Raw genomic sequence first — 26617 nt, 5'->3', positions numbered from 1 at the left:
CCTTTTTTTTTTTTTTAAGAAAGAAAAGAGCAATCTTTTAATTCTGGCATTAGGTACAGCTGTTCTTTGCTTTGGCTAATTCTGTTTGCAACAAAATTCTTGGTCCTGACCATACATTTTGTCATACATCAACAATAGAACTCAATGGGTCTTACATTTCCACCATTAGATCAACTAACTCCTCAGTAGTTACTAATCCTAAAAAGAACAATGCCAACTTTAACATAACTTATGGAAAGAAATCATTTTAGTCCTATGCTATAAATTTGGTTAAGTGTTGCAGTGCACAAAATCACACGATGACTAACTTACCAGTTAATTACACAAATTTATTGGTAAGTGGCTACTTCCAACTTCTAATAACTGCCAATGTATAAGGAAGCAGCCTGATTCTTTGACAGTTCCTGCTAGTCTTTATTTTTCACAATTCCAACCAAAGGGCTTCATAGCACAGTTGAATTCAATGCACCATAGAGCTGTTCAATTTGGTTTTAATGCAGGTCAAATGAAGACCTCTGTTGGGAATCTGTTTCTAACTTTTAAAGTGCCTTTATGAGTCTTGAATAGAATGTAATTTAATTACTGACTTGTTTCTATACAGGAAATTGGGAAGCTCCCAACATGAATTCTGTTTTGGGTTATCAGCCAACCTTACTGTGTCTGTCTTGAATATCAGTGTTATGATCACTAGGTTTAGTAATAATATTTTCAAGCTCTTTTTGACTGCCCTGTACTAGAAATGTAGATTTCAATAAAGCACTTCATTGTAATTGGGCTTCAACCCAATGAGCTATGTTATTTATTTGCTCCTTTCCATCTCTGATTGTACAAGGCGGATGCTGTATCTTAATGTTGAGCTTTATTAGATGGCCTAAAATCAATGGGGCTGCTAGGCTTTAGCTATTATATTTCTCTCTTTTCACAAGCTAATATTTCCTCACTCTGGTTCATCTTTGCAATAACCCTGTGATATAACTGATCTAGTTATTGACTGGATTCACATTATAGTTTGGGTTTCAAAGTATTCTGTTAACTGCCACTTTAAGCCATAATATAGCACATGAACCCGTTTTCCCAGAAAGCTTTGTAAGTGAGTAGTAATTTAAACTCAGATCCTGAGTCTAGCCTAGTATTTGATACTGCATTATATGTTCGATATCTGGATTCTGATTCCAGGTTGAACCATGACTTGTGATGTGATTTGAAAGATCTGATATGTTTCATTTGCACCCTGAACCATAAACAAAACAAACCATGTTTTCCTACGTGAACCCAGCTCATGGGTTATTCGTTTTAATGTGATATGTGAATCTCCTCAAAATTGATTTAATTCAATATAATTAACCACTTGTAAAAGTAAGGAACAATTAAATTTGAGTAGGATTGCAGAGATGCATAATGAATAAGCTGCCAACGTATTTACAGTATTTAGAAGTTCTTCGGATAAGGAACTCATTCAAGCTGAGAAATTTTGCAAAATGGAACTGGGGTTGTGAGTGTGGTTCTAACTGAGTCTATACCTTGGTCATAACTAGTGGGCAAGTCACCATGGTCGGGCAAGTTTCTAATTACCCATGGAATTAAACAGGTTATTGGATCCCTCGTTCAACCCAACCAATTGTGTTGAGAAACTTACATCAGAAAAAGCAGGGTACAAATAACCAAAATCATATTAATATGCATTCAGAATAGCAAGGTCAGTTAATAGCCGCCATCTGCATTGAAGCTGCCTACAAGCTTCCCCCTAGCTCAGCACTAGATTGTATTGAGGCTTTTGGCTCGGCTAGAGCGATTAGTATGACCCTATTAAGGCCTGGATCCTGAAGCACAATATTGTATCAAATATATGAAACAGACAGTGCAACCAACATTCCTACAGCACTGTACCTTACTTGTCAACCTACTAGGTCTGGGGGAGAAATAAAGTAACCTATTGAGTTTAGTCAGTGTGGATGATGAGATGTTCATGATACCTGCCATATTACTGTCTTCCCTAGGGCTCTGTTTACTTGAACACAAGCTCCATTAGCGAATACCATTGCTGAGGCATTGTGTTGATTTTTCATACATTAGAACCCTTTATCTCTTAAATAGCTTTCTCATTAAAAAAAGGGGTGGGTGGGTTAGTAATAGCAATGATCTTCTTAGTCATGGCCTTATTCTCCAAATTATTCTCCAAAGCATCAGAGGGCAACACAAGAAACAATAGATGGAAACTAAACAAGGAAAGAAGCAACCTAAAACTAAGGAGAAAATTCCTAACAGCGAGGACAATCAGTGGAAGGACTTTCCTTCAGAAGTTGTGGGTGCTGCTGCTCCATCATCACTGGAGGCTTTTAAGAAGAGACTGAACAGTCACTTGTCTGGAATGATAGGGTCTCCTGCTTCAGCAGAGGATTGGATTAGAAGACCTCCAAGAGCCCTTCCAATTTTGTAATTAGTCGCTCTACAGGATGCTATTGTGAATGTGTACAGTTTAGCTTTAGTGTTTAGTATGTAAAGAATATTTTCAGAATGTAATATTTATCAAGGCTTAAAACAGTTTTGATACCTTCCGATCTCATCAACAATTTGTGCAAGTCTCCTGTATAAAATAACAGCCTCATCTGTTCTTAAGTACTCAGCTTTCTTAAGTCCCAAGACAGTAGTTTGGTAAATATTGAATTAGTAGGTTTTAGGTCCGAGGATCTTATGGAGTTTGCTAATCCACCAAGTCATGAAATGAGACCATATATTAATTTAGTAAATAATCCTAACCCTCTCTTTAGTTAAATACAATAATTTGTAAAATGTAAGGGTTGCAAATTTTTAAAAAATGTTTTTTTTATTTATTTAGTTTATTATTATTATTATTATTAAGAGCCTTGGTAGTACAGGGGTTTAAGGCACCCTGTTATTAAGCTTATTAAGACCAGCTGCCTGCAATTATTGCAGGGTTCGAATCTCGCCAAGGCTCAAGGTTGACTCAGCCTTCCATCCTTTCTAAGGTAGGTGAATTGAGGACCCAGTTTGTGGGGGCAATAAGCTGACTTTGTATAAATATACAAAAGGATGAAGGCTATTGCTGAGCACATTGTAAGCCGCCCTGAGTCTTCGGAGAAGGGCGGCATATAAATCAAATTAAAAAAAAATTATTGTGCAGGGCAGTAATGATTTATAAGATTAAGTAGGTATTTAAATTGATGAAGTATTTCAGGAAGTACCTTCTGTACACAAGTAGGGGCAGATTGTACTGGACACGTAGCAATTCATTGCTGGAAGAAAAGTTCATTCTGCTCTACTTGTTCACTTTTAATCATAACCTGTTTCCCCTTGAATGAATTGTGCTTGGCTATCGCATCTTGATATTTAGACAAGAATTCGAGTAAAAGTTACTTTAAATTCAAAATGGCGGAAAACGATACAGACTTAATCGGAAAATGCAGAAAAAAACCCAAGCGCCTTTACGAATGCGAACTACATTTCCCATCTTGCAACGCGGCAGGCACGTACTTACCTCGCCCCGCCCTCTCACAAAGCAACCTATAAATAACAAGCGACGGTCTTCCGAGGCCTTTCTGGTGTTTGCCGACGGCGCCATTTTGTTTCTGAGGCGCTTGGTGGTAGTTGGCGCGGTCTTGTTCATCCGTTGCCATCCATCCGTAGCCTGGCCATCTATTTCTAGGGAGTGATCCCAGGGGCCTCGCCCCACTATGAGAGCTAAGGTAAGTTGTGTCTTGAGCCCGAAAATGTAGGTCGGATTTGAATTTGTTTGCTTCAACACTCCTTTCGATGGGTGGCCAAGAAGTAAGCGAGGGCCTTCATGTTAGGTGACGGAGGGGACGGTTTGAAACAAACTGAAAATACTGGTGGAATGGCTCTGGCGGAATAAAGCTGTTTTGAGCCTCTAGACTAAACTCGGGGTTGAGGCCTCGATTACTTTAAAGAATTTTTTAAAAAGGGAGCGTGTCGTATGTAGCATGGAGGAATGACAGTAAAGCATGGGAGGTTTTTTAAAGCCGTCTAAATAATACTTTAAACATGGGAACTCGTCTGAAAAAGCTTTCATTTAAAGGGATATGTTCAGTTTTTAGTTTCAATACCTTCCCCTCACATCCTTTGATAATAGCCCTGTTGAACTCTGTGGGCCTCACTTCTGATGAAGCATATATTAATGGATCGCTAACCTCGGAATGGCTATTATGTATAAGTAACTCTTGCTCTGCAGTAGCATGCAGTGCTCAAGAGGCTTTGTAAATACTGGGCCTAAATGTATAGATGTATTGCGTAATATTCTATATCCACCATTTTGATTTAAATGCAGAATTCATTTTCATGCTGAAGAACTTCTGCAGCTTTTTGCTCATTTCTACAGTTATCAGTTGATTTACACCTTGATGAAATTTTGCAAAACGTAATTTTAAATGTGTAACGATGTTCTATTTTGTATCATTGCTCTAAACAAATTCTAATGTGATTTTTTTTTCTCCCACAATTTTTAGTGGCGAAAGAAGCGAATGCGCAGGTATGTGAACATGTGTTTTTACTTTGTGTTTGCTTGCTCTAAAAAACTATTAGATGTTCTTAACTTTTAATCTCTAATAAGACATTTTTTATTTGTGGCTTGTTTAAAATTAAGTGGTAGTTTGTCAAAGCTCATGGTTGAATTTAGAAACTAGGTGACTTGAACTATGAACCTGTCTTTATGTAAATTCATATTCTTTTCTGGGATTGCAACTGACTACCTTGAAGCAGAGATTCTTACTATTGTGCATCCAAATGTGAAAACCTTTGTCAAATAATTGATAGCAGAAATATAACTATATTGCAAGGTCTATTCTTGAATTGGTAACAGTAAGCAATGGTTAAGACTATATGGACTGCTAAAAGCAACATTCAAGAAAAAAGGGTTACTTCAAAACTAGTGTCTGTAGTGCCTATTTTATCCAGTTTCTTATTACTGTGCTGTTTTAAATGAATAATCTATTCAAGATGTCTTCACAGGTTAAAAGCTTAAGACTGAACATTTCAGGGGCCAGCAAATGGATATCATTGTTTCATAAATTCAGGAGTTTTAAGGCTTGATAGCATAAAGAAGCAGAATGTGCCCAAGTATACTTCATACATTGTTTATTAATGTATCTGTATATTTCTATAGGTGGAAAGCTTTAAGGGGTTAGGATTAGTTTGTATTTTTAACACTTTAAATATTTCATAAGAGCATAAGTTTCTTGGATAGATAAAAATAAAAATTGCCATGAGACAATTTTTGTATCACCTGGTATTAATTCACGGATATTTATTTATGAGAATAATATAAAGACGGTGACTTCCCCAGCTGGCTGATTTGGATTGGCTGGACCAACTGAGAATTTCTGGGAAGCCACTTCAGTAATGCCACCAAGAAAACTGAATCAGTAATCATCAAACCTGTATATGTTGATCTGGAAATTTATAATGGATTTGCTTTTTTTCTATGCTGTGGAAGTTTCTATTAGAAGAAAAATAGCAATTGTTAAACTAAATATTCCAATAATGGTTATTGGAATTTCTATTTGATGTCTCCTGAAATGTTCAGTCTTAACCTGTTCATCAGAAATTGATCTGGAGATATGAGTAAGTTCTATATCTCAATTTCCTCATCCTATATGCTGTCTTCAAAGTTCTTTTTTTGCAAGCATCTTGTGTTTAACAGAAATGCCCTAAGTCTTAATTTAAACTGTTAAAATAGTGATATTACTTTAGGATTTTCAGTTAATATTATTTTTTCTAGGCTGAAGCGCAAAAGGAGAAAGATGAGGCAGAGGTCCAAGTAGACATCATTCACAGTGCTACTGAAGCTGCAAAACAGCATGGAAGGGTGGAGCCTTGGGAAGCCAACTTCCAGATAATGCCTTCTCTTTGCTGCTGCTAGAAGACTCCTTATCCTATCTTCAGGAGATTCCATCTTCAAGTCTGGGAGCAGTGATCCTTTGAGGATGGCATCCCTGAGCTTTACTATTCTGGACTGATCTTGTCCTTGGTGGCTTGATGTAGCAACTGTATCAAATAAAAACCCCTTTTTGGGGGAATTCTACATGTTTTTTCTTTCTAATGTTTATTTTTCAGTAAAAAGATTTTGAAATTGTGACACAAATGTGTCTAGGTGATTTCAGTTTCATTTTGGAAAAAATCATTTATGGTTTTCTAATTTCATGGTGTATTTCTCAGTTTGGTAAACCATTCTACATAATGCAGCTGATGTTTTGAGTTGTGATAATTATATAATAAGAGTAAGATAACAGTCTTCTGGTATTCAGATTTTTGAAAGATGCTTTTGAAGGAAAGGCATTCTGCTTAGAATCTAACTAGCACGATTTCTTCATTTTAAAAAATCATAACTTTCAGCTCTACCAGTTCCTTGGGGGGTATTTTTATACTAGACTAAAGTAGAGGAAGCAGACTTCTCTGAGATTATTCTGGAACCTATGAAATTTGTCCCATATTTTTTACTAAGATCAAATGAGTTTATGATTATTAATTGCAGAACAGATTGGTTACATTTATTTACTATTCAAAAGTGGCATGACTAGAAAACTTGAAAAAGTGTTTTATTGCTTGTTTCAGTGGCCTGATTAATCTTAATGGGTATAGTGCTTATAAAATTTATTGGCTGCCCATCTTAAAAGATAACCGTGTGGCTTGCAGTCATAAAAGATATAGATACCTACACACACACTGCATGTATTAAAAACAAATTATATTTTATTATAGTAATCGGTTCTGGTAAATAGAATTCTGATATCTCTGGAAGTAATATCCACTATAAAAGAGTGATGGTAACTTAGCGCTAGAAAACAAAGACTGCATAAGTGACCTGAAGTCAAAATGCAGTATAATTGACCTAAGCCTACTTGGATGTTACATTGAGATCTCCTTAAAGTTTGATCTATAGCACAATTATGCATATCAATGATTTCAAAGCCTATATCGTTTGAGAAAGAATGTATGGCTATAATATGGTTTTAGAAAGCTTAGTGATTTCCAAAATGCATCTAAATTGTTTATTGCAAACTTCCACTTTAGAAGGTAAGAACCATTCAATAGAAAATTGTGCCAGTTTTGAGTCTTATCAATGCATGCTTGCAGTATTTCATACATTATTCAGTGGTGGGGTTTGGAAAGAACATGATCATCAAGTTTCTTGTAAATTTACTCATGCTCAGAAATGTAACTTAATTTTATCTGAAGGGTCATCGCATGGAAAATGATTTCTACTGTTGCAAACGTAGTATAAATGCCTGGAAATCACTATCTTCCTTTCCAAAAATAATTATTTCTGGTTTTGTTAAAAATTGGTTCATAAATAGCAACCACAACCCCCTACGGCAGTACTTGCTTGTGGGGGTGATCTCCCAAGTTCGAGTAAGTAAAGCTACTGATCAGCCTTTTAGACGACGATGGCTGACCCCAGATAGGATTTTATAAAAGCTCATAGGAGTACTGGACGTTCGTCTTTCTCCCCATTTTATAAAAGTCGCGTGTCTCTCCCCCTCCACCCCCCACGTGCTGTTCATTCCGCGATCATGACAATCACGTCGCAATACTGACGCCGTCTCCCCTCGTTGGATTTGGTCGCTGACAAAAAGCGAGAGTAGCAAGCATTGCTTTCTCTTAAAAGACCGTAACCGAGCGCCAGCCACAGGGAACAGGCTCTGCCCCCGGAACTTTACGCGTAGGGGTTTCCCGCCACGAAAAAGTCCGGAGTCGGTAACGGAGGCCGACGAGGTTGTGTTTCTCGCCGCCCTTGGCTCGCGACTCCGGTCGAATTTACCTCAAGTAAAGGGGCGGAAGCGGAGGAAGAGAAACTCGTCGCTATGGCAACCTTGACAGCCGGGAACTTCGGTCGACGGCTCTGCTGGAGAACGAAGCATAGAGTACTTCCGGCGGCGGCGGCAAGAAGGGGGGGAAAAGACTGTGACCGGAAGGGGTTGCGCTTTGTTTGGAGCAGAAGAGGTCGGAGTGAGGGTGAGTGGGTGGAGGTGGAAGTGTGTGTGCTGGGGGGGGGGGGAAGAGGGGGGGATCGTCTCCCTCGTGGGGCTCCATTCTCCCCCATTTTCCCCTAGAAACGAAAAGAGCCTCGGGAGCCCGTCTTGTCGAGCTCCTTCCCGGGGCCTCTGACAGGGACCCCCAGCTTCCCTTCTTGTGGTCCCAGCAGGGTCCTTTGGCCCTTCCCCAAAGCAAACCCAGCTCTGCCTCTGTCTTTCCCTCTCGGGGAATTTGTCTTTAATTTTTCACGATTTTTCAAGGAGTTCTGTATTCAAGATCTTATACGAGATAATTGGATAATGAGCGAGAGAGCTCAACGATAAACTAGAAGAGAGTCAGAACCCTGTATCGCTCTGTTTCTGCCCTAAGCAAGATGCACCTTCACCACTGAAAGCAAAGAGCTCCGTTTTTAAGAAATATGCAAGACTTCGGTGTATGTCCTGTCATCAGCCATTTGACTCATTCCATCAATAAAAATTGGATCTTGGCTTTCTGCTTCTTGTCCTTGCAAGAAGTGTATGGGACACTGTTGTTTTCATTATGCTGTCAAAACTGTAAAAGCAGTATTTTGATATTATAAAAAGTATACAACGGTGGCATGAAAAAGTAGGTTGGTGCTTTTAGATGTTATGTTTAGAGGTTAAGGGATTTCCCAAAAGTTTCCTAAAATTTCTAGATAAAAATATCATTGATAGGCTTGCCCAGGGATGCTTTGCTTTCCTCTGTATAAGCCATAGAAGGAAAACGGAGCACATAGAAGGAAAAGCACAATCCTTTTCAGTTTGTGTGAGATTAGTTAAGAACAAGCGTGATACAACAAGCACATCAAGAAAATTAAAGCATTCTGTTCTCTGCAATACTCGAAGACTCAGTAGCAGATTTTCAGGTATTCTCTGTCAAATTGGAAACTGAGAAGCCCCGGGAATAATTTGAAACATTGAGACTAGGATTGTGTAAGAAAGTGTTGATCTTTCTCTCACACTTAGTTACATAGGCACAAGCACAACATTAAGTGTGTATAGGATTTACATGTCTTGCTTTTTTTGCCTTTCTTCTCTTTAGGTCTTGGGGCCATAAATCATTCTGGAATGCCTTTGAAAAATTTATATCACAAAGGTAAAATTCCAATTAGAAATAAGTGGCTAAATATATCTGTTGCTAATGAAATATTAAATGTTCTTAGTTTAATGGAGGTGCCTTAAATTCAATTTGCAATCGTGTCATGTTTGTAATTTGATTTCTGGACTGAGTATGAGAATTTCCTCACACAGTTTTTTCCAAACAGTTTGAAACTGGGAAAAGCATGATAATTCAAAAAAACAAACAAAATGCTCTTCCATATGTAGGGTTTTGTATCTATTTTCACTGTTTGAAATTGTGCCATTTGAGCTGACACCTCTTTCCCCTTCCTACAGCTTCATATAAACAGTGGTATTGTGACCTTAATGATAGATGATAGAACAAGCACTCAAATTCTTTTTGCTTTTTATGGTGCTGATTTAGTACAACTTTGTTTTCAGATAACAGTTGGAGGGAATAGGTCTTTAGATGTAAATATATGCAAAGTAATTTGCATAATTATATATTTATGTAATTGAGGTAATTATATCATTTATATGAAGTTACATTTACAAATGATGCTATGCCAATGATAAATTGATGTCATTTGCAAAAGAATGCAACATGTTAATGCAAGTGATGGAATAAGTTCAATTACATAACTATGTGAATGATATAAATTAAGTCAATTATCTTGACTCCTTCAGAAGCAGCAAACCATGATTTGGAGGTGAACTAAATTTCGGTTGATTGCATCCAGAATTTGCTGAATGAGGCTGATCCAACTGAGTGTAAAATTTAAGTGTATTGATGGTTGCCAGTTCTGAACTTAAACAGTCGTGACATTTGGAACAGGATAGAGATGCAAAGGGGAGCCAGATAGGTCCGTGGCCTCACCTATAGAATGAATGTGAAACCTCTGGCAGCATTCTAGCCCAGTTCTTCTAACCTGCAGAGCCTCAAGTCAGGCTCAACCTCCAATGCCCCCTCCTTGCAAGAAGTCTTTCTTGCAGTCTTTTCCAAATGTGAGTGGAATGCTTAGCCTGCTTTCAGATGAAGTACCACTCATCTTACGCTGCTTCATATCTTAACCTGGGAATTATGAGTGGCAGCAGCAGCAGTTAAGAGCTGCAACGCTGAAAGCTCCCCACAAGTCCCTAGAAGTCTGTGCTTAAAGCTGTCTGGTGGGAGTGCGTTCACTTGCCAGCTCCCAGGGAAGTGCTTCTTTACTTATAATGCTTGAAGCTACTTCAATTTGAATAACATCTGTAGGGATGAATGATGTCCACTCAGCAGGAGAAAGGCCTGTTCCCCCTCTATTCTTTATTTTATTCTTATATTGCTGTTGGCTAAACCTAGCCACTTTAGTTGAGTCATTCTGGAAAATTATGGAGTAGTTAGTATTATTCCAGTGGAAAGATGTATACCATAGTCTTACTGCAGGTGGATTGTGATTAGTGGGGTATTTGACTTGGTGGAAATTATAAGTTGATACCAGGTTGCATTTTGTGAGGCAAAATTCAGTTAGTGCGAGGCTAGTGTGCATGCAGCTGAAGCTAGTCCATGTGCAGTTTCTGCTGGCATTTTAGATGCTAATTGTCATATGTGCAAAATAGAAAAAAGGAAGGTTCTATTGGAGGAAAACTTAAAAAAAGGAGAGGGTCATTTTGGAAAAGCTAGAGCAGAATACAGGAATCAGCAGGTGTGCTTTGGATGTGCACTTATCCTCCAGCTTCTTTTTTCTTAAATATTATGAAATCTATGTCCTATTTTCTATATAGAAAATGGATAGGAATGATATTTAATTTTTCTTTCTATAGCTATAACAAATACTGCTATAGTTTGTAAACTGTACGGTACAAATATTTCAACCACCCAGTTGATCGTTTACGCGACATTTTTAAAAGTTAGATTAATGCAATGTATGAATCTAACTACAAATAAATAAAAATATGAGATCTGTTCATGGCCTCTTTCCCCTTTCATCCCTTATTTGGTCTCCTGCACAGTTGCTTGATTGAAGGACGCAGCCGTGACAAGAAGATGCCTGACCGTGACACCTATAACGGTAGTGGTAGCGATGAGGCAAACGCCAATGCCGACGACATCTGCCGAGACTTCCTGCGCAATGTCTGCAAGCGGGGCAAACGTTGCCGTTTCCGCCACCCTGACATGAACGAGGTGACCAACTTGGGGGTCAGCAAGAACGAGTTCATCTTCTGCCACGACTTTCAGAACAAGGAGTGCGTCCGCATCAATTGCCGCTTCATCCACGGCACCAAAGAGGATGAAGACTGCTACAAAAAGACCGGGGAGCTTCCCCCGCGCCTCCGCCAGAAAGTGGCAGCCGGGCTTGGCCTGTCCCCGGCTGACCTCCCCAACAGCAAGGAAGAGGTTCCCATCTGCCGAGATTTTCTCAAGGGGGATTGCCAACGTGGGGCCAAGTGCAAATTCCAGCACCTGCAGCGGGATTATGAATACGATGCCCGGGGCCTGACTACCCGGGAACAGGGTATCACCACCCCTGTGCGTCGCTATGACCCCTATGACCCAATGTATGACTCTGACCGATGCTATGATGACCACGACCCTGTGCTCAAAAGGAGGCGAGTAGACGGGCTCCACTTTGAAACGTATGAGTACAACTTCACTAGTCCGCGCACAGTGGAATATCGTCTCCTGGAAGAAGAAAACATCATGCTCCGCAAACGAGTAGAGGACCTCAAAAAGCAGGTCAACAACCTCCTGGCCACCAACGAGGTCCTTTTGGAACAGAACGCCCAATTCCGCAACCAAGCCAAAGTGATGACCCTCAGCTCCCCGGCTACAGCCACCGAGCAGACTCTGGCTCCGACTGTGGGCACTGTGACCAACTATAACCACAGCATTGCCCAAACTCACACGACTCTGAGCAGCCAAGCCCTGCAGCCACGTCCCGTCTCCCAGCAGGATTTGGTAGCCCCCGCTGGAGCGCAGGCAGCACCCCCGAGCAACGCAGCCCCTCCTATGAACCCTGAAATCACCCCGCTCTCAGCAGCTTTGGCTCAGACCATTGCCCAGGGGATGGCTCCCCCTGTATCCATGGCCCCCGTAGCTGTATCGGTAGCGCCAGTGGCTGTGTCGATGGCTCAGCCTCTGGGGGGCATTACCATGAGCCATGCCACTACTCCCATGGTGACCTACCCCATAGCCTCCCAGAGTATGAGAATAACAGCCATGCCTCACTAGCCCACGTTCAGCGGAAGTGCCATCGTTCAGTCTATGCCATGCTGTTCCTAAGTCAAAGACGGGCACAAATCCTGTTGAAAGTCAAGGCAAAGAGAACGATACTGATCCCAGAGGTGGATCTTGAAGCCTCTGGAATGTTCATGGGGAAGGACAATAACCTGGGTTGGCATTTTGTCTGAAGCAGGCATAGGGGCTGTCCTTTCACAGTGAAAACAGAGCCCAGGCATAACAGAAAAGCAAGCAACAAAAGCATTTGGAAAGTACAGAGGTCTCAGAAGTTTTTTCTCTGTATCTTATTTCTGTTTTGCTGTTTGTCTGTTCTCTTTGTAAGTCCTCCAATTATGCTTTTGAGTATAAGAACTGAGCAAATTTTCCAGCCCGTGGAGTACAGTGTCTATTGTGTGGCTGAGCAGAGGGAAAATAACAGTTCCTTCCCTGGTACTGTGCAATTTTCCTTAGCTCGGTCTGACGAAAGGGCAGAGGCTTAATAAAATAGCAGCTCAGCAGACTGAGCCAGCCTGAATTTTTGCACTCTTTTTCTTGGTGTAGAAAGGCAGGGATCCAGGCACCTGGAATAAAACTACTTTAAATTGTGTTGGTTTAATAGACAATGAACTGGAAAAAGTTGCAGCAAATAGAACGTCCCTTCCTTTGGGGTACATTAGCTCTTAGTTCTGGAAAGGACAGGTTCAAAGCACATACACAGCACTGATAGCTTGATAGTTTGCGTAGTGGAGGCAATTGCGTGCGTTTGCATACGTGTGTGAATCCACACACCTCGTGGATGCACAACACCCACATAGATGGCATCTCTTTACAAGAATGTTGAGGTTTTCAAAGAGTCCAGGGTTTAGTGACAGGATCTCTTGCTGCTGAACAGCTGGATTTCTGGTTGAAACAGGGATAGGCCATCTTCCAAACTCAGAGGAGTTCACCCCCTTTTTTCCAATTGCCTCTTGCTTTCTGGCTGTATTTTGTGTCTGAATTCCCCTCACATCCAAGGACTTTGTGGTAGAACCCTACCTGCTGTAGGGTTTGTTTTTTTGTTTTGTTTTTCAAGGCACCACTTTTTAATTATATATATAGATAGATAGATAGAAAGATACCTTACCTCAGTGTGAGTTTTTTGTTTTATTTTCTGGGAGGTTGGAGGGTATTTTTCTTTTTGCTTTTTCTAATGTGAACTTCAGCTCCTCGAGTCTGAAATAACTGTATTAAAACGATTTGAAGGAAATGAGAAAAATGTTTGATAACCCAGCTGTTTCTACAGTTAACAGTATAAATGTTTTCAGCTATTAAAACACATGTACAGTCCTCACCTATATTCATCCCTGTAATGATTTTCTAAATTCAAAAAAAAAAAAAAAAAAAGTTCCTCTTCAGTCTTTTCCCAGCACTTCAGAGATCTCGACACCCTTGGTAAAAAATCCGGTTCAGGTCTTGTTGAAGCTCTTTCTGCTTTGGAGCAGAATGCATCTGCTTCCCAAAATATTGATCATGGTTGCAAGGAAGGGAGAAAGGAGACTTCAAGAAAAATCCAAGAGTGTTCTGCCCCAGCTCCGGATTTCCGACGATATTGACACACACCAACGGTCCTTATCAAATTTATTAAGTAGCAAGAATAAACGATACGATAAACCAAAATACTCTGATAATAAATACGAGTTGTTTCCAGCAAGAAAGCACTAGCTGCGTGCGACTTAAATAGGCTAAGGGAGTGGCCAATTATCCTCAAGCCCTACTCTCAGTAGACCTCCTCCTCCTCCTGAGTAGCCACTCCTGCCTTTTGGCAGCCCTGTGTGCTCGAGCATTGAGGAGAGGCTCCTCCACTTCACTCTCTCCACTGGAAGGAGCCTCTGGAGGTTCTGAAGGCCTGGCTGAGTCTCTTCCTCTGGCACCACATCCTCTTCAGCTTCCTCGCTGTCCGACACGAGCACCGGCTGCACAGGCTGCTGGTACGACACCACATCAGCCTCCTCTTTGTCGGGATCAGTCACGATCTGCACAGGCCGCTGGCGGGCCACAACAAAGAGACTTATAGGTGTCATTCTGAATAAGTACTGAGGTGGATCATCGGCTAAGAGGAAGACCCCAGGACACTGCAACCGTCATAAATATGAGTCAATTGCCAAGCATCTGAATTCTGATCACGACCATCCGGATGCTGCAATAGCTGTTAAGTGTGAAAAACAGCCATAAGTCACTTTTTCGGTACCATTGTAACTTCAAAAGGTCACCAAATGAACTGTTGTAAGTCGAGGACTACCTGCATACATTCCAGATTTGTCTTTACATCAGATGTGCATCGCCACAAATCTTTTTATGGGGTTCAAACCCTCTCCTGGGAATGTTATCTTTAGTGTACCTTTAGATAATTGCATAAGGTACATGAGGTCCTGGTCCTGAATATGCAGGGAGGGATTTCACTATACAGAGGCAATCCAAATGGTAGCATAGTCCAAATTCTCTTCAGCTCTCAGACCAGAGAGATTCAAAAGTGACATACCTCCCGCCTTCATTTACAAGGTTTTATCTGACTCTCACCATTCTCTTCTGAGAAGGTGTGGGAAGGAGTTCTAAGAGGGAGGATGGAAGTCATGTATCACAAAGCCATAAAGCCAGTTTCAGGCAGGTCTTGGAAAGAGATTACTAGCTGTTCCATGGGAAGTAGCATTTGCTGTGCAAATTCTTCCCTCCCGTCCCCCAAAAAGAGATGCAGCAAAGAAATGATTGGAAAGAACAGAAACTGGAGTTTTGACTTTTGCTCACTAGCAGGGGCTTTTCTGCCGTTCCCCTTATTTTTCTTCTTCCCCGGCCTCAGGGGACCGGAGTCAGCCAAGCAGGTGAGAGGTGGGACCAAAAGTTGTCACAAGTAGTCCTCGACTTAACAATCAAAATTAAGCCAAAAATTTCCATTGCTAAGCAAGACAGTTGTTGAGTTTTGTCCCATTTTACGACCTTTCTTGCTACAGTGGTTAAGTGAATCACTGCAGTTAAATTTTTAACGTGGTTGTTAAGTGAATCTGGCTTCCTCATTGACTTTGCTTGTCAGAAGGTCGTAAAATGTGATCACGTGACCCCAGGATGCTGCAACCCTCATAAATTCAAGCCAGTTGCCAAGTATCCAAAATTGGTCATGTGACCATGAGGATAATGCAAAGGACATACGTGTGAAAAACAGTCATAAATCACAATTTTTCAGTATCGTAACTTTGAATGATCACTGAATGTAAGTTGGACTATCTACTTAATTTTATCATTTCAGCTGGAAGTCGCAATGGTCAGGGTGTGTTCGTGCACCAAATCAAAATGTTAATAAGGAAATGCACAGGCCTATTTAACTCCTAGGAATGTCTGGCTTGATATAGCAATAGCACGTAGACTTATATGCCGCTTTACAGTGCTTTACAGCCCTCTCTACACAGTTTACCAAGTCATATTGTCCCCAACAATCTGGGTCCTCATTTTATCGACCTCGGAAAGATGGATGGCTGAGCCAACCTTGAGCTGGTCAGGATCGAACTCCTGGCAGTGAGCAGAGTTAGCCGGCAATCCTGTATTCTAACCACTGCTAAACTCTTGCATCTTTACCATAACCTCTAACCCTAACTGGATTTCCATCCAAATAGGATTATTTCAATGTATTTTACACAGAATAGAAAATATATTGGATTTTAAATGCTAGAGGCCTCCTAAACATAATGATAATCTCTGAATCTTTGTTCTGATCCAGGTCACGCAAGCAGCACCCGGTATACCACAGTAAAGCACTCCTCAAACCCCTGAGTTCAAGTCCCCAAAGTTGCAGAAGTGTCGGCATCTATTCCTGCAGGCAGTTGATTGAGCAAGAGCAATAACACTTAGACTTATATATCGCTTCATAGTGTTTTACAGCCCTCTCTTAAGAGGTTTACAGACTCAGCATATTGCCCCCAGCAATCCGGGTCCTCATTTTGCTCACCTCAGAAGGATGGAAGGCTGAGTCAACCTTGAGCCGGTGAGATTCGAACTGCCAAATTGCAGGCAGCCAGCAGGCAGCAGTGGTAGCCTGCAGTACTGCACTTGTAACCACACTGCCATCACAGCTCATGCAAAAAAGAAACAACTCGCTAGACACATACAGGAGCAAAGCTCCGATGAACAGTAAAGGGAGGTAAACCAGCAGATGTTTGCCCACAGATGGACCTTAAAAGAGTTCCAAAGCGGCACAACTCATAAGTCTCACCAAGGAAATCCAGGCGTGAGAAGTCCTGACATGATTCCCCAAAGAACAGCAGTTCCAACAAGGAAACTCACGATGCCCAACGCAAGAGTAAAGAACGGGAAATGTAAATCATGGAGACGAAGACATTGCAATGGGAGAGCAAACAGTTGTCTCTGACGACACCAGATCCCCAATGCCTGGTTAAATAAATCCAAGCCCAAGGTTTCTCATTAGAAGGGGCAAGGCTGTTCCTTGCGAGTAGCCTCACCAATCTCCTCTGTGCTTCTCTTCCTTCTGCTCTCCATGCCTGTGGATTGGGCCGGAGTGGTAACTGTTCCTCATCAGATGCAGCCTGCTTTTCAGAGCCGGCCTGTGGTAGCCATGCCCATGCCTCCCATTCTTCTGCTTGCACAGGCAGCTGTCCGTCTGGTCAGTTTCTCACTCCTTCAGGCTTCTCCACGCCAAAAGCTTTTGCAAAGGAACGCAAGATCTCCTCCAAATTCTTTTGTTCATTTGCAAAAGGTTCTGGTGTGGAGAAGTGAAGCGTTTGGGGGTGTGGTCTTGTGCTTCAGACTCAATGAAGCTGCCCGACGCTTCAAAAGTGGATCAGGTGTCCAGCGCAGGCAGCCTTGGTGAGTCAGGGAAACTGAGCATGGTATGCTTGTCCCATTCAGTCTCTGCTCATATATCTCCATCTTTGGAGCATTGGGAACAGGCAGCTTGGTGACCCAGCTGGACAGGGGAGACAGGAACCGGCCGCAACTCCACTTACACAAGAGGGAAGAGAAACCTTTGGGGTGCCGTTCGTGCGAGTGGAGCTGCGTGTATCAGCCAGCCCGCCGCTCACAGCCTGATTCCAAATAGGCTGCAGCCCACTAGTGTACATAGATCAGAAAAACAACATAATTATTGATTTATCCTTTAACCATTTGTTTCAATCTTGAAGCTTGAAGTTATGGCTAATTCCGGTCAGGACTTTGGTTTGCAAAGGCTACGTAGATAAGAATGTTTTTCATTCATTCATTCATATGGAGGTACTACAAAAGTGTAGGGGGAAAAAGGCTTCAAAGCCTCCATTCAGATGAAAAGGAAGCTGTGCCCAGAAACTTGAAATAACGGAGAATACACAACTGTTTCAAAAATCTACTTTTATTCTTGATTTGTGTGAAGCTCTTATTCAGAAGAAATATAAAAGTCCTGTACAAATAGAACTACAAAAATATGATTTCAATTAAGTTAGGACTATCATTATTTTCAAGCTTTGAAATCCTGTAATGTTTCTTCTTTGGATATCTTACCTTAATATTCATTGTGTATCCTAAAACTAGGGGGGGGGGAAACTCCCTGTAATATAAAGCCCTAAATAAACAGGACAAAAGACAAAGCAGAAACTAAGTCCCCATATTAATGCCCGATCACACAATTAGCCATTAATAATTTACTAATTTAAGACTCACAACAAGCACAGGAATGTAGATTAAAAACCTCATCTTAAAAAACATTTTTATCCAGATAGAATGAAAATGAACAAGTCAATGGAAAAGATGCTTTCTATGGATTTCCTTCTTCATGTTCATTTTATTTTTTTTAAATCAATTACTACCCTGAAGAAGGCTTTGTTTTTATTAGAAAAAAAGAGCAATTTGGCATGTTTCACTTGTACCATTTTCAATGCGGTACTAACTTGTGATAAAAATTAAATAAATATAAATACACAAAATAAATATTTTGTAAAAGAGCATTACAAATAGGTCAACTTTGGAGCCCACTGTTGGGGATTCTTATTTGTTCTGCACGTATAAAAACCACACAACCTAGTTTTAAAGATACTGGAAAGGAAAACCACATCCTTCAGCATGGGAAGCAAATCCATCCATTTAGCTTCCCACAAGAGCCTGTGCGTAAAGAAAAAATGGGTTTGAATGACCTAACAGGATCCCCAGTAACCATGTGCCTGGTTTCCCTATAGTTTTTAAAGGGTTATTTATACCCAAATCTTTTTTCTCCCTACTAACTGTTCATTTGGGCGAACATCTTACAGTGCAATCTTATACTTGTCTATTCAGAAACAAGCCCCATTGAATTCAGTAGCACTCCCAGGAAGAGTACAGAGTTACCGTCTTAATCTGACAAACGGAATAAAGCACTTCTGTCATTTCTTGCATTTCAATTACACAGCTAACTACTCACATTCTTGAAAACAAACCTGAAATAGCATTGGAATAATAATTTCCTCCAGCTATGTAGAGTTTAACGTTACGATTCCATATCTGCAAACTAGTAGCTCTGTACAGAAGTTGTACATGTTTGTGATTTCAAGGACAAGCTGAGATCTGCGCAAACATATTTGGAGACAGAGACGGGGGACGGGGCGGATGACATGTCTGTATTGGACCAGGCACGTTTGATCTAACCCACATGCCCTTTCCAAATTATTTCCTATCTGCTTCAAGTACATAAGCTGGCAGTGGTACAGAGACAGCATGCTACAGTTAAAAGGATTCTCTTCCTGAGATCCAAAAGGTGCTTGGCAATGTTATCGTTTCAATCCTTTTTTAAAAAAAACAACAACAACAACAAAACAAAACAAAAACAAACCATTCTGTGCAGTAAAAAGGCCTGAACGCCAGTATTAGAAGACCCTACAGGACAGGGGTCTCTTTGAAACCACAAGAGAGATGGGGAAATACCCCACCTCATTTTTTTTTCCCTCTTGGGAACTCCTTTGGACTGCTCCTGCTTTAGAAACCTGGATCCTGGTACCGTCCCGTCTCCCTTCATTTCGAATTCAACCTGGAATTTTCTTCCTGAGTCAGAGCAGGCAGAGTACAAGGCACGTTTGAGACGTCTGTGTCTCAAGAGTTTGCTTTGGTTTTGGTTCACTCTTTTGCAGTCTGTCAAGTCACCCTGCTAAGGCAGGCCGAATGCCTCGGCCCTGTATTGTGCAAGACAACTCCAACCGTCAAACAGCATCTCCCAGAAACACCTGCCTGGCCGAGTTCTGCATGTAATAAGGCTGGAACAGTCTTTCCAGGCAGCAGATGCGCATCGCGTTGTAAGTGTGCAGCAGGAGATGAGGAAAACGCGACGTAAAGTAGGCCACAAAATCATCTGGGACAGATCCCAGGGTCTCCTGTACCTCCAGAGGCAGTTCTCGATAGTGATGTTTCTGTAAGAAGAGAAAGAAAGGGATAAGGGTAGTCGGCATGTGCCCACTTACATTGATAAGAAATCCACATTTTTAAAATGTTGTCATTTGCCTGTCTGCATTACTATAGCGAGCATTTTCATCAGATCAGGGTATCCAAGATAAGAGAAACCTTTGATTTTCCTGAGATTTTTTTTTTTTTAAGAAACGCAGCTCTGCTTGATTTTTTATTGGAAAAACAAGCCATTATTATTATTTTTTTGGGTCCATTGTCATTTTTATGGTCTAAATTAGATGTTTGCAACTGTTATTTACCCTGCTAAGAAAAAGATCAATGTTTTCTCCATTGTCACAAATAGCACCATGGGGGAAAACTGATCAGGAAACAATACAGGTAGTCCTTGGCTTACAACCCTAATTGAACTCGGAATTATAGTCCTAAATCATGGCAGTCATTAAGTGGGTCACCATGTGACCATGCCCAATTGATCTTTTTTGCAGTGTTTGCTAAGCAAATGCTATGAAGTGGCGGTCATTAAGCAAGTCTGTTTTCCCTAATGGGTGTTTTTTGCCGAAAACTAGAAGTCAATGACGGAAACTGCCCAAAACATGCAAAAAATCATGGTTTTCATGTGACTGCTGGATTATTTATTTATTTATTTATTTATTTAATATAACTTATATGCCGCCCTATCTCCATAGGATTCAGGGCGGCTCACAACAATTAAAACAAACCAATAAAAACATAAAATACATACATAAACAAATATTAAAACCCGTTAAAATAATCGAAAACCCCCTCAGTCCAGGCTAGGCGCCGCGAACAGCAAATGGCTGCAAATGCAAGCCAGTTCCCAAATGCCCAAAATGCAATCAAGATGCGCCTGTGTGTGTGTGTGCGTGTGTGTGTGTGCGTACAGGTGTTGGAACTTCAAAAACAGGTTGAAAGTAGCTCTGGAGAGGTCTGTTGTAACTTGGAATGGTCACCAGTCATTAAGCGAGCACTACTTGTACTTAATCCTCTTCTCCTAGAGCTGTTGCTCACGGTCACTTCAGGGAATTGCCTTTCATATTGACATTCAATGTTGGAAGGTCTTTTAATCCAGTGATCCCCCAACCTTTCTGGCTATGCGGACCTGTGGGGGGAGAGAATCCAGGAACAATTTCTGATCATATGCTTTCTAAAATTTGTGTTTGAATAGAGTGGGGCTAAATAAATAAGCTGCAGAAGACTGATTAATTAAAACTGGGGTCCCCAACCTCCAGGCCACAGCCCAGTCCTGGGCCATGGCCTGTTGGGAACCAGACTGTGGAAATGGTGGGCGAGTGCCAGTGCAGCTCTCTTTGCAAAGCGGTAGGCACGCACTACTCACACAAATGGAGCTTTGCGTGTGTGCTTGCCCGCCGCTTCCACGGTCTGGTTCCCAACAGGCCATGGCCCAGGACTGGGATGCGACATGGGGGTTGGGGATCCCGGCTTCAATTAATCAGTCTTCTGCAGCTTATTTATTTAGCCTCACTCTATTCAAACACAAATTTTAGAAAGCCCATGATCAGAATTGTTCCTGGATTTAAGTGGCATAGTAATTGCAAAATTGCAATTGATGTGAATATGAGAGGCAGCTGTGACAATGAATCAGCATCTCAGCATGACTCCCCATATTTCGAAGCCAGAGGCGCATCTGAGAAATAATCAGCAATCTCAAAACACACATACCTTGTTCCTCATTGCCCGCAAGAGATCTCTTACTGAGCCCCCTTTATAGGACCGGAATTTTCGAAGGTCTGCAAAGAAATATTCAAATTAAGACTTTTAGAACTGACTAGAGCTATTTTTGGATTTTTGCTTTCAAGATGAGTAAAACAATATACAGTAGTTCTCTCTGAAAGTAAGGAAAATAAAGTTGAACCTGTCTGAAGCGGGACGGTTATGTGCTCTCTCCAGTCCATCTTCACCACAGCTCTTCCTGCTCTCTCCAGCTCCTTCACTATTGGACCATCTAGAGATTCTTTTTCTATCCGGTCACTCACGTCCTGCAATTAATATCAGACATTTATAGCCCATCAAGTTTGGCTCCAGCTTACATGGGCGCCCATCTCAAAAGCTTCTCCAATGGGCAAAAGAAAAATATGCTGTGGTTGTTTTCACTATTTACCTGGGACTCCCACTGCATGACCCATGCAACTTGAGTCAACTGGGACTCCCAGGATTGTCATTGCTAAGCAATGCGTTCACATGACATCCAGTTTTATGTCCGCATCACTTAGCAATGGCAATCCCAGTTCCAATTGCTATTAAAATCTCTGTATTTCTGAGTATAACGTAGTTCAGATTTATAGCGCACAAAACTGAGTAGCTCACAGAAAAAAATCCTGACCAACCTGGAAAAATTGAAGCTGCTTCTCTAAGCTCCAGAAAAAAGGGTGCTTCAGGACACAATTAGCCGAAGGTCGTTTCTGAGGATCCATATTTATCATTTGTTCTATCAAGTCACGTGCAACAATGTCCTCTGTGGGGGAAAAAACCAAAAACAAATTGGAACATTCAGAGCCTTTTTACAGAGTTAGTATTTGTCTCCCTTAGGAGATAGGAAGCCAAAATCTACAATCCCAGTGCCTGAAAGAAAGAAAGGAAAAAAAAACATCATAGGTTCCTGCTATGGCTGATCTGGATAATATATGGATAGATCCTAATGGCATTGCCTGCCTTTTGTTAACTGCTCCTGCAGGAAAAGTTGATGGTACTGTCAGAGTTGCTTGGTCCAGAATGCTGCTATATTTATCAGTAAATGAAAGTATAGTTTGCTGCATAATCCAAATGTAATCCAATCCACTTTTGGTGGGAATTGCATAATGCACCCAGAGTCACTTTTCAGAGTGAGATGGGTGGCACATAAATTTAAAAAATAAATAAAATGCACTAGATTACATTGGATTGGATTGGATTGCTGTAGTTCACTGTTTAGGAGCCATTATCATCATCCCCAAAGTGGAAAATTAGACTGTAGGACAAGATAAAAAAATTAGATTCTGATATGAGTAATTTAAACAACTTGAAAGACCAAAAAAAGGAAGAATCTAAAAATTAGGATAAGCCTAATTAAGCCTAATTCTGTTTAGCAACAGAAAAATGGAAGAAACTTTGGAAATCATAAAGCAACAAATAATAGCAATTGTAGGGAATATTGAATGTTATGAGGCATGAATCATCCAATTTAAGCAAAATCTCCCATCTCAATCAGACCAGGGGTGGTGATTCTACCAAAGAATAAATGGCAGTTAGCAATTCCAAAAATGGAAAACCAAACAAAAAAGAAACAATCCAGTTGTGGAAAGATCTGTAGGAAAGTCAGAAAGATTATAAGAAAAATGCTGGATGGGTAAAAGTATTTGAAGATGAATTTAGTAAAAATCACCAAATGGAAGAACTAATAACAACAGCATAAATGGTTAAAAATTGAGTTAAAAGAATTAAAAAATGGATATCTCCTGGAAATGATCAACTGCATGGCTTTTGCCTCAAATAACTGATTAGTTATTTGAGGCAAAAGCCAATTACAGCAAAACAGCTTAATGAAGCATTGCATAAAGGAAACATCAGTGACAGGTAAATAAGTGGCAAAGCTTATCTGATTCAAAAAGACCCAGCAAAAGGGACAACATCAGAAAACAACAGGCCAATAACGTGCTTGCCTACAATATTTAAATTGTACACCAGAGGTGTCAATCTCACGTCGTCACGATGTCATTTGACATATGACTTTTTTCCCCTTTGCTAAATCGGGCGTGGGCATGGCCAGTGCATGACGCATCTGGCCTGTGGGCCGCGAGTTTGACAGTCCTACTGTACACTGTTTAAAATAGTTGTTCATTATTATGCCTGTATTATGTACAGGCATAATAATGAACAACATCCAATATTATTTAGAAAAAATAACATCCTTCCAGAAGGAAATAAAAGGAAAAGCAGAGGTACAAAAAACTGACTTCTGATTGATAAAATGGTTTTGAAGAACTGGAAAAGGTGAAAAACCAATTTACATATAGTCTGGATGGATTGTTATTGGCGGACAACATGCCAAATCCAGTCTAAATATTTGGCTGACTGAACAATCAATTATAACTTTGAAGAAATCAAGTTAAAATGCAAAAAAATTCACTGTTGAATTCAGCCACCTTCTACAGAAATCAGTGAGATTCTATCACTCCTTGCATATATATAATTCACACAGAAAATTCTTCAGTACAAAATATAACCCCAACTCAACCATCAGTTTTCACATGTAGCCTAAACACCTGTGCTGGACATATGGAGGTATGCATGCCACAAACATCATCATCATCATTAACAACCACTAATCCTAGCCTGCTTACCATGGATCTCTAGATTTAGGAAATCCAGACTGTATGCGCCCAGTAAAATGTTGGCTTGCCGCTGCAGGGATTTGCCAAACGGATGGTTGCCTTCGGATATCACGTAGTAGAAAACACAACCAGCTGAAAAAATATCCACTGTATGGGTCTGCAAGAGAACCATTTTCAAAAAATATTACTATACAGCATCTTTAACAAGATTATAAACCACTGAGCAGCTTTTCGGAGTTGAACAGCCTTAAAAATCCAGTGATTGAATGAACGAATGAATGAAAGTTGGCCATATTAAAGAAAAATAAATTTCTAAGATATAAAAAATATGAGAATTTCAACATGATTATTTATTCTTTAATTTAATTTAATTGTTTTTAAATTGGTTTTACAATTGGGGTGTTTTAAATCTGGCCAAAGTATTTAATGTATTTTAAATGGTTTTTAACGTTTGTATTATGTATATTTTACTTTCTGGCTGTTCACCGCCCTGAGTCCTTTGGGAGTAGGGCGGTATATAAATTTAATTATAAATAAATAAATAAATAAATTCTAAAGATAGTAGGGTTAAATATAATTTACAGAACTTGTGAATACAGAGGTCGTGTTGCATAAGGCAAATCTTGCATTTAGCTGAATACATAATAAATAATAAAAATTTAAATCTATATTAATTTCAAAATAATATATGATATTTTTGCGTTGGCAGTACATGTTGTTTGACACAAGGGGGCTTTCTTGAATGCCTTAATTTTTATCCCTTTTTCATAAACTACTTTTCTAAGCGTGCTCCCTTATTTTTTGTTCAAAACATATCTGAAACATTCTCTTTCCTCAGCATTAAAACATACATTATTTCTCATCGTGCAGCTCTAGATAACGATACAACTCTACACAAAGGAAATAAATAGATTTAGTTTAAATCAAATAAAATCATAGTATGGTGCTCTCTTAAACTGAAAGATTTATCTAATAATATTAACAGCTATTCATCCTTGAATATTGCATTAGGGATTAGAACAGTTGCCTTTGATTTCAATGCATTAATTTACTCTAAAATTGAAATCTATAAAACCTAAGTGGGTTTTGAAAGACTTTGAACTTTGAAAAAGACAAGAGAGCTGGAACTGTAAAATATTATTTTAAAAATCCAGCAATTACAAATACTGTTATTCACCACTGTTTACAGCATTTTGCTGAAACCCAAAACAAGATCAGATTGCTGATGACTTGACAAAGGAGGGATTGGAAACATTCCTTCCTTGCTCCTTTTCTGTGTTCTTCACTCCAAAAGGAATTTCTGACTGAATTCCAAAATCCACACTTATCTAAAGAGAGCTAGGCTGGTCTAGGACCTTATTAAAGATTGACTTTATCCTAAAGAGGGATCAGATCTTTCTTTCTTGTTAGGAAGGAAAACTCTGTCCCAGAGGTGAATACTTTCAAACTTCTGCAGGATATCCTACCCTGCTTCTCACCTTCATACGAGAGAAAGGAAAAAGAGGCCATCGGATTAATATGTGCCTTATTTCAAATAACTGTTCAAGGAAACCCCAGCAAAAAAAGATTCAAAGCAAACGAGCAAAATGCTTCTGACTTACCGGATTCTCTTTGCAGTCCTCGCTCAGTATCTCCGGAGCAATCCAACCTTCGGTGCCTGGGACTCCAGACCGGCGGCTAAAACTGTGCCTGCCGACTGCAAGCTTCTTGCAGAGGCCAAAGTCGGAAATCATGGCTTTTACCTTGCCATGGGCGTTCGGCATAGAGATGAGGATGTTGTGGGGCTTCAGGTCTCTGTGGACTGAAAGAAAGGCATAAAGAAGACCCCGAATGAGAAAAAAGCCAATTTACTGCTTCAAGGTGCTGATCTCCTCTCAAAAACCAGTCTGATTATAGACTTGGGTTATTCCCATACTGGTGATTTGTGGCATCATCTGTCATCATCGAACTGCTGTGGTATCACCGTAAGAGTCCCAAGTATAGGTTTTCTATTCTTATGATGATGGCTAGGGGATGCTACACAACAGGTTCTTTGTAGCAATCCCTAGCTATTGTTGTAACGATATAAAGTCACTAATGCAGAAATGACCTTCTATACTTCATGGGGTACAAAGCTCACCAAAAAAGATGGTCCACTCTTTAGTTTTCCCTCATTATATATTTTAATTCCTAGATTTTTATCCCACCTTTGTTATGCTGACCTCTCATCTTCTCATCAACTTCCAGCCAGATATATAACGTTGCCATTACATAAAACAGTAGCTCTGGCCTTAATCTGTTCATTTTCTATCTCACAACCCCAGAAGCTTCCTCAATTTCCTGAAAAATGCTATCCTGCCACCCCAAACTAAGCCTCTAGTCCTTCCCTCAAAAGAGGCAGTGGGAGAGCTGCCCATTAAAATAAAAGATCTTCTTACCTATATTGAGAGAGTGAAGATAAGCCATGCCAGACATGGTCTGTTGTAAGAGGGTGATTGGCTGCAAGTCATGATGACCAAAGTCCTTCTGTTCCACATACTAAAATTACACATACACAAAATCAGAACGAGATTAACGTTGCAATGCTCTGTAGTCTCTCTAGAAAGCAGACCAAGCAGCCATTTTGT

The 26617-nt window shown here is 40.3% G+C and overlaps 2 protein-coding genes and 1 long non-coding RNA gene across 3 annotated transcripts in view; 2 read left to right on the top strand and 1 right to left on the bottom strand.

Moving 5' to 3' along the window:
• Positions 1-3547: 3547 nt before the first annotated feature.
• On the top strand, positions 3548-6055 carry LOC139310581 (uncharacterized). Its single transcript, XR_011599893.1, has 3 exons — positions 3548-3704; positions 4482-4504; positions 5753-6055. It is a non-coding gene; the product is annotated as an uncharacterized lncRNA (long non-coding RNA).
• Positions 6056-7949: 1894 nt separating this feature from the next.
• Positions 7950-13612, top strand: ZC3H10 (zinc finger CCCH-type containing 10). The gene is made up of 3 exons (XM_070934759.1): positions 7950-7986; positions 9070-9123; positions 11076-13612. The coding sequence occupies exon 3, from the start codon at positions 11110-11112 to the stop codon at positions 12292-12294; it is 1185 nt and encodes a 394-aa protein (XP_070790860.1). The 5' UTR covers positions 7950-7986; positions 9070-9123; positions 11076-11109; the 3' UTR covers positions 12295-13612.
• A 4535-nt stretch (positions 13613-18147) lies between these two features.
• ERN1 (endoplasmic reticulum to nucleus signaling 1) overlaps positions 18148-26617 on the bottom strand; it is a 56648-nt gene continuing 48178 nt past the window's right edge. The window contains exons 17-23 of the mRNA XM_070934422.1: positions 26429-26528; positions 25613-25812; positions 24021-24168; positions 22029-22156; positions 21557-21680; positions 21364-21431; positions 18148-19667 (exon numbers count right to left, since the gene is read on the bottom strand). Coding sequence (XP_070790523.1) covers positions 19461-19667; positions 21364-21431; positions 21557-21680; positions 22029-22156; positions 24021-24168; positions 25613-25812; positions 26429-26528 — 975 coding nt within the window. The 3' untranslated portion in view covers positions 18148-19460. The remainder of the gene's footprint in view (positions 19668-21363; positions 21432-21556; positions 21681-22028; positions 22157-24020; positions 24169-25612; positions 25813-26428; positions 26529-26617) is intronic.

This window comes from Pituophis catenifer, unplaced genomic scaffold (genome assembly GCF_029215685.1).
Source record: "Pituophis catenifer annectens isolate HBS135680 unplaced genomic scaffold, rPitCat1.0.hap2 SCAF_2, whole genome shotgun sequence".
Taxonomy (NCBI): domain Eukaryota; kingdom Metazoa; phylum Chordata; class Lepidosauria; order Squamata; family Colubridae; genus Pituophis; species Pituophis catenifer.
Note: the sequence above shows the minus strand (reverse complement) of the source record. Positions and strands in the feature narration are given on the sequence as shown.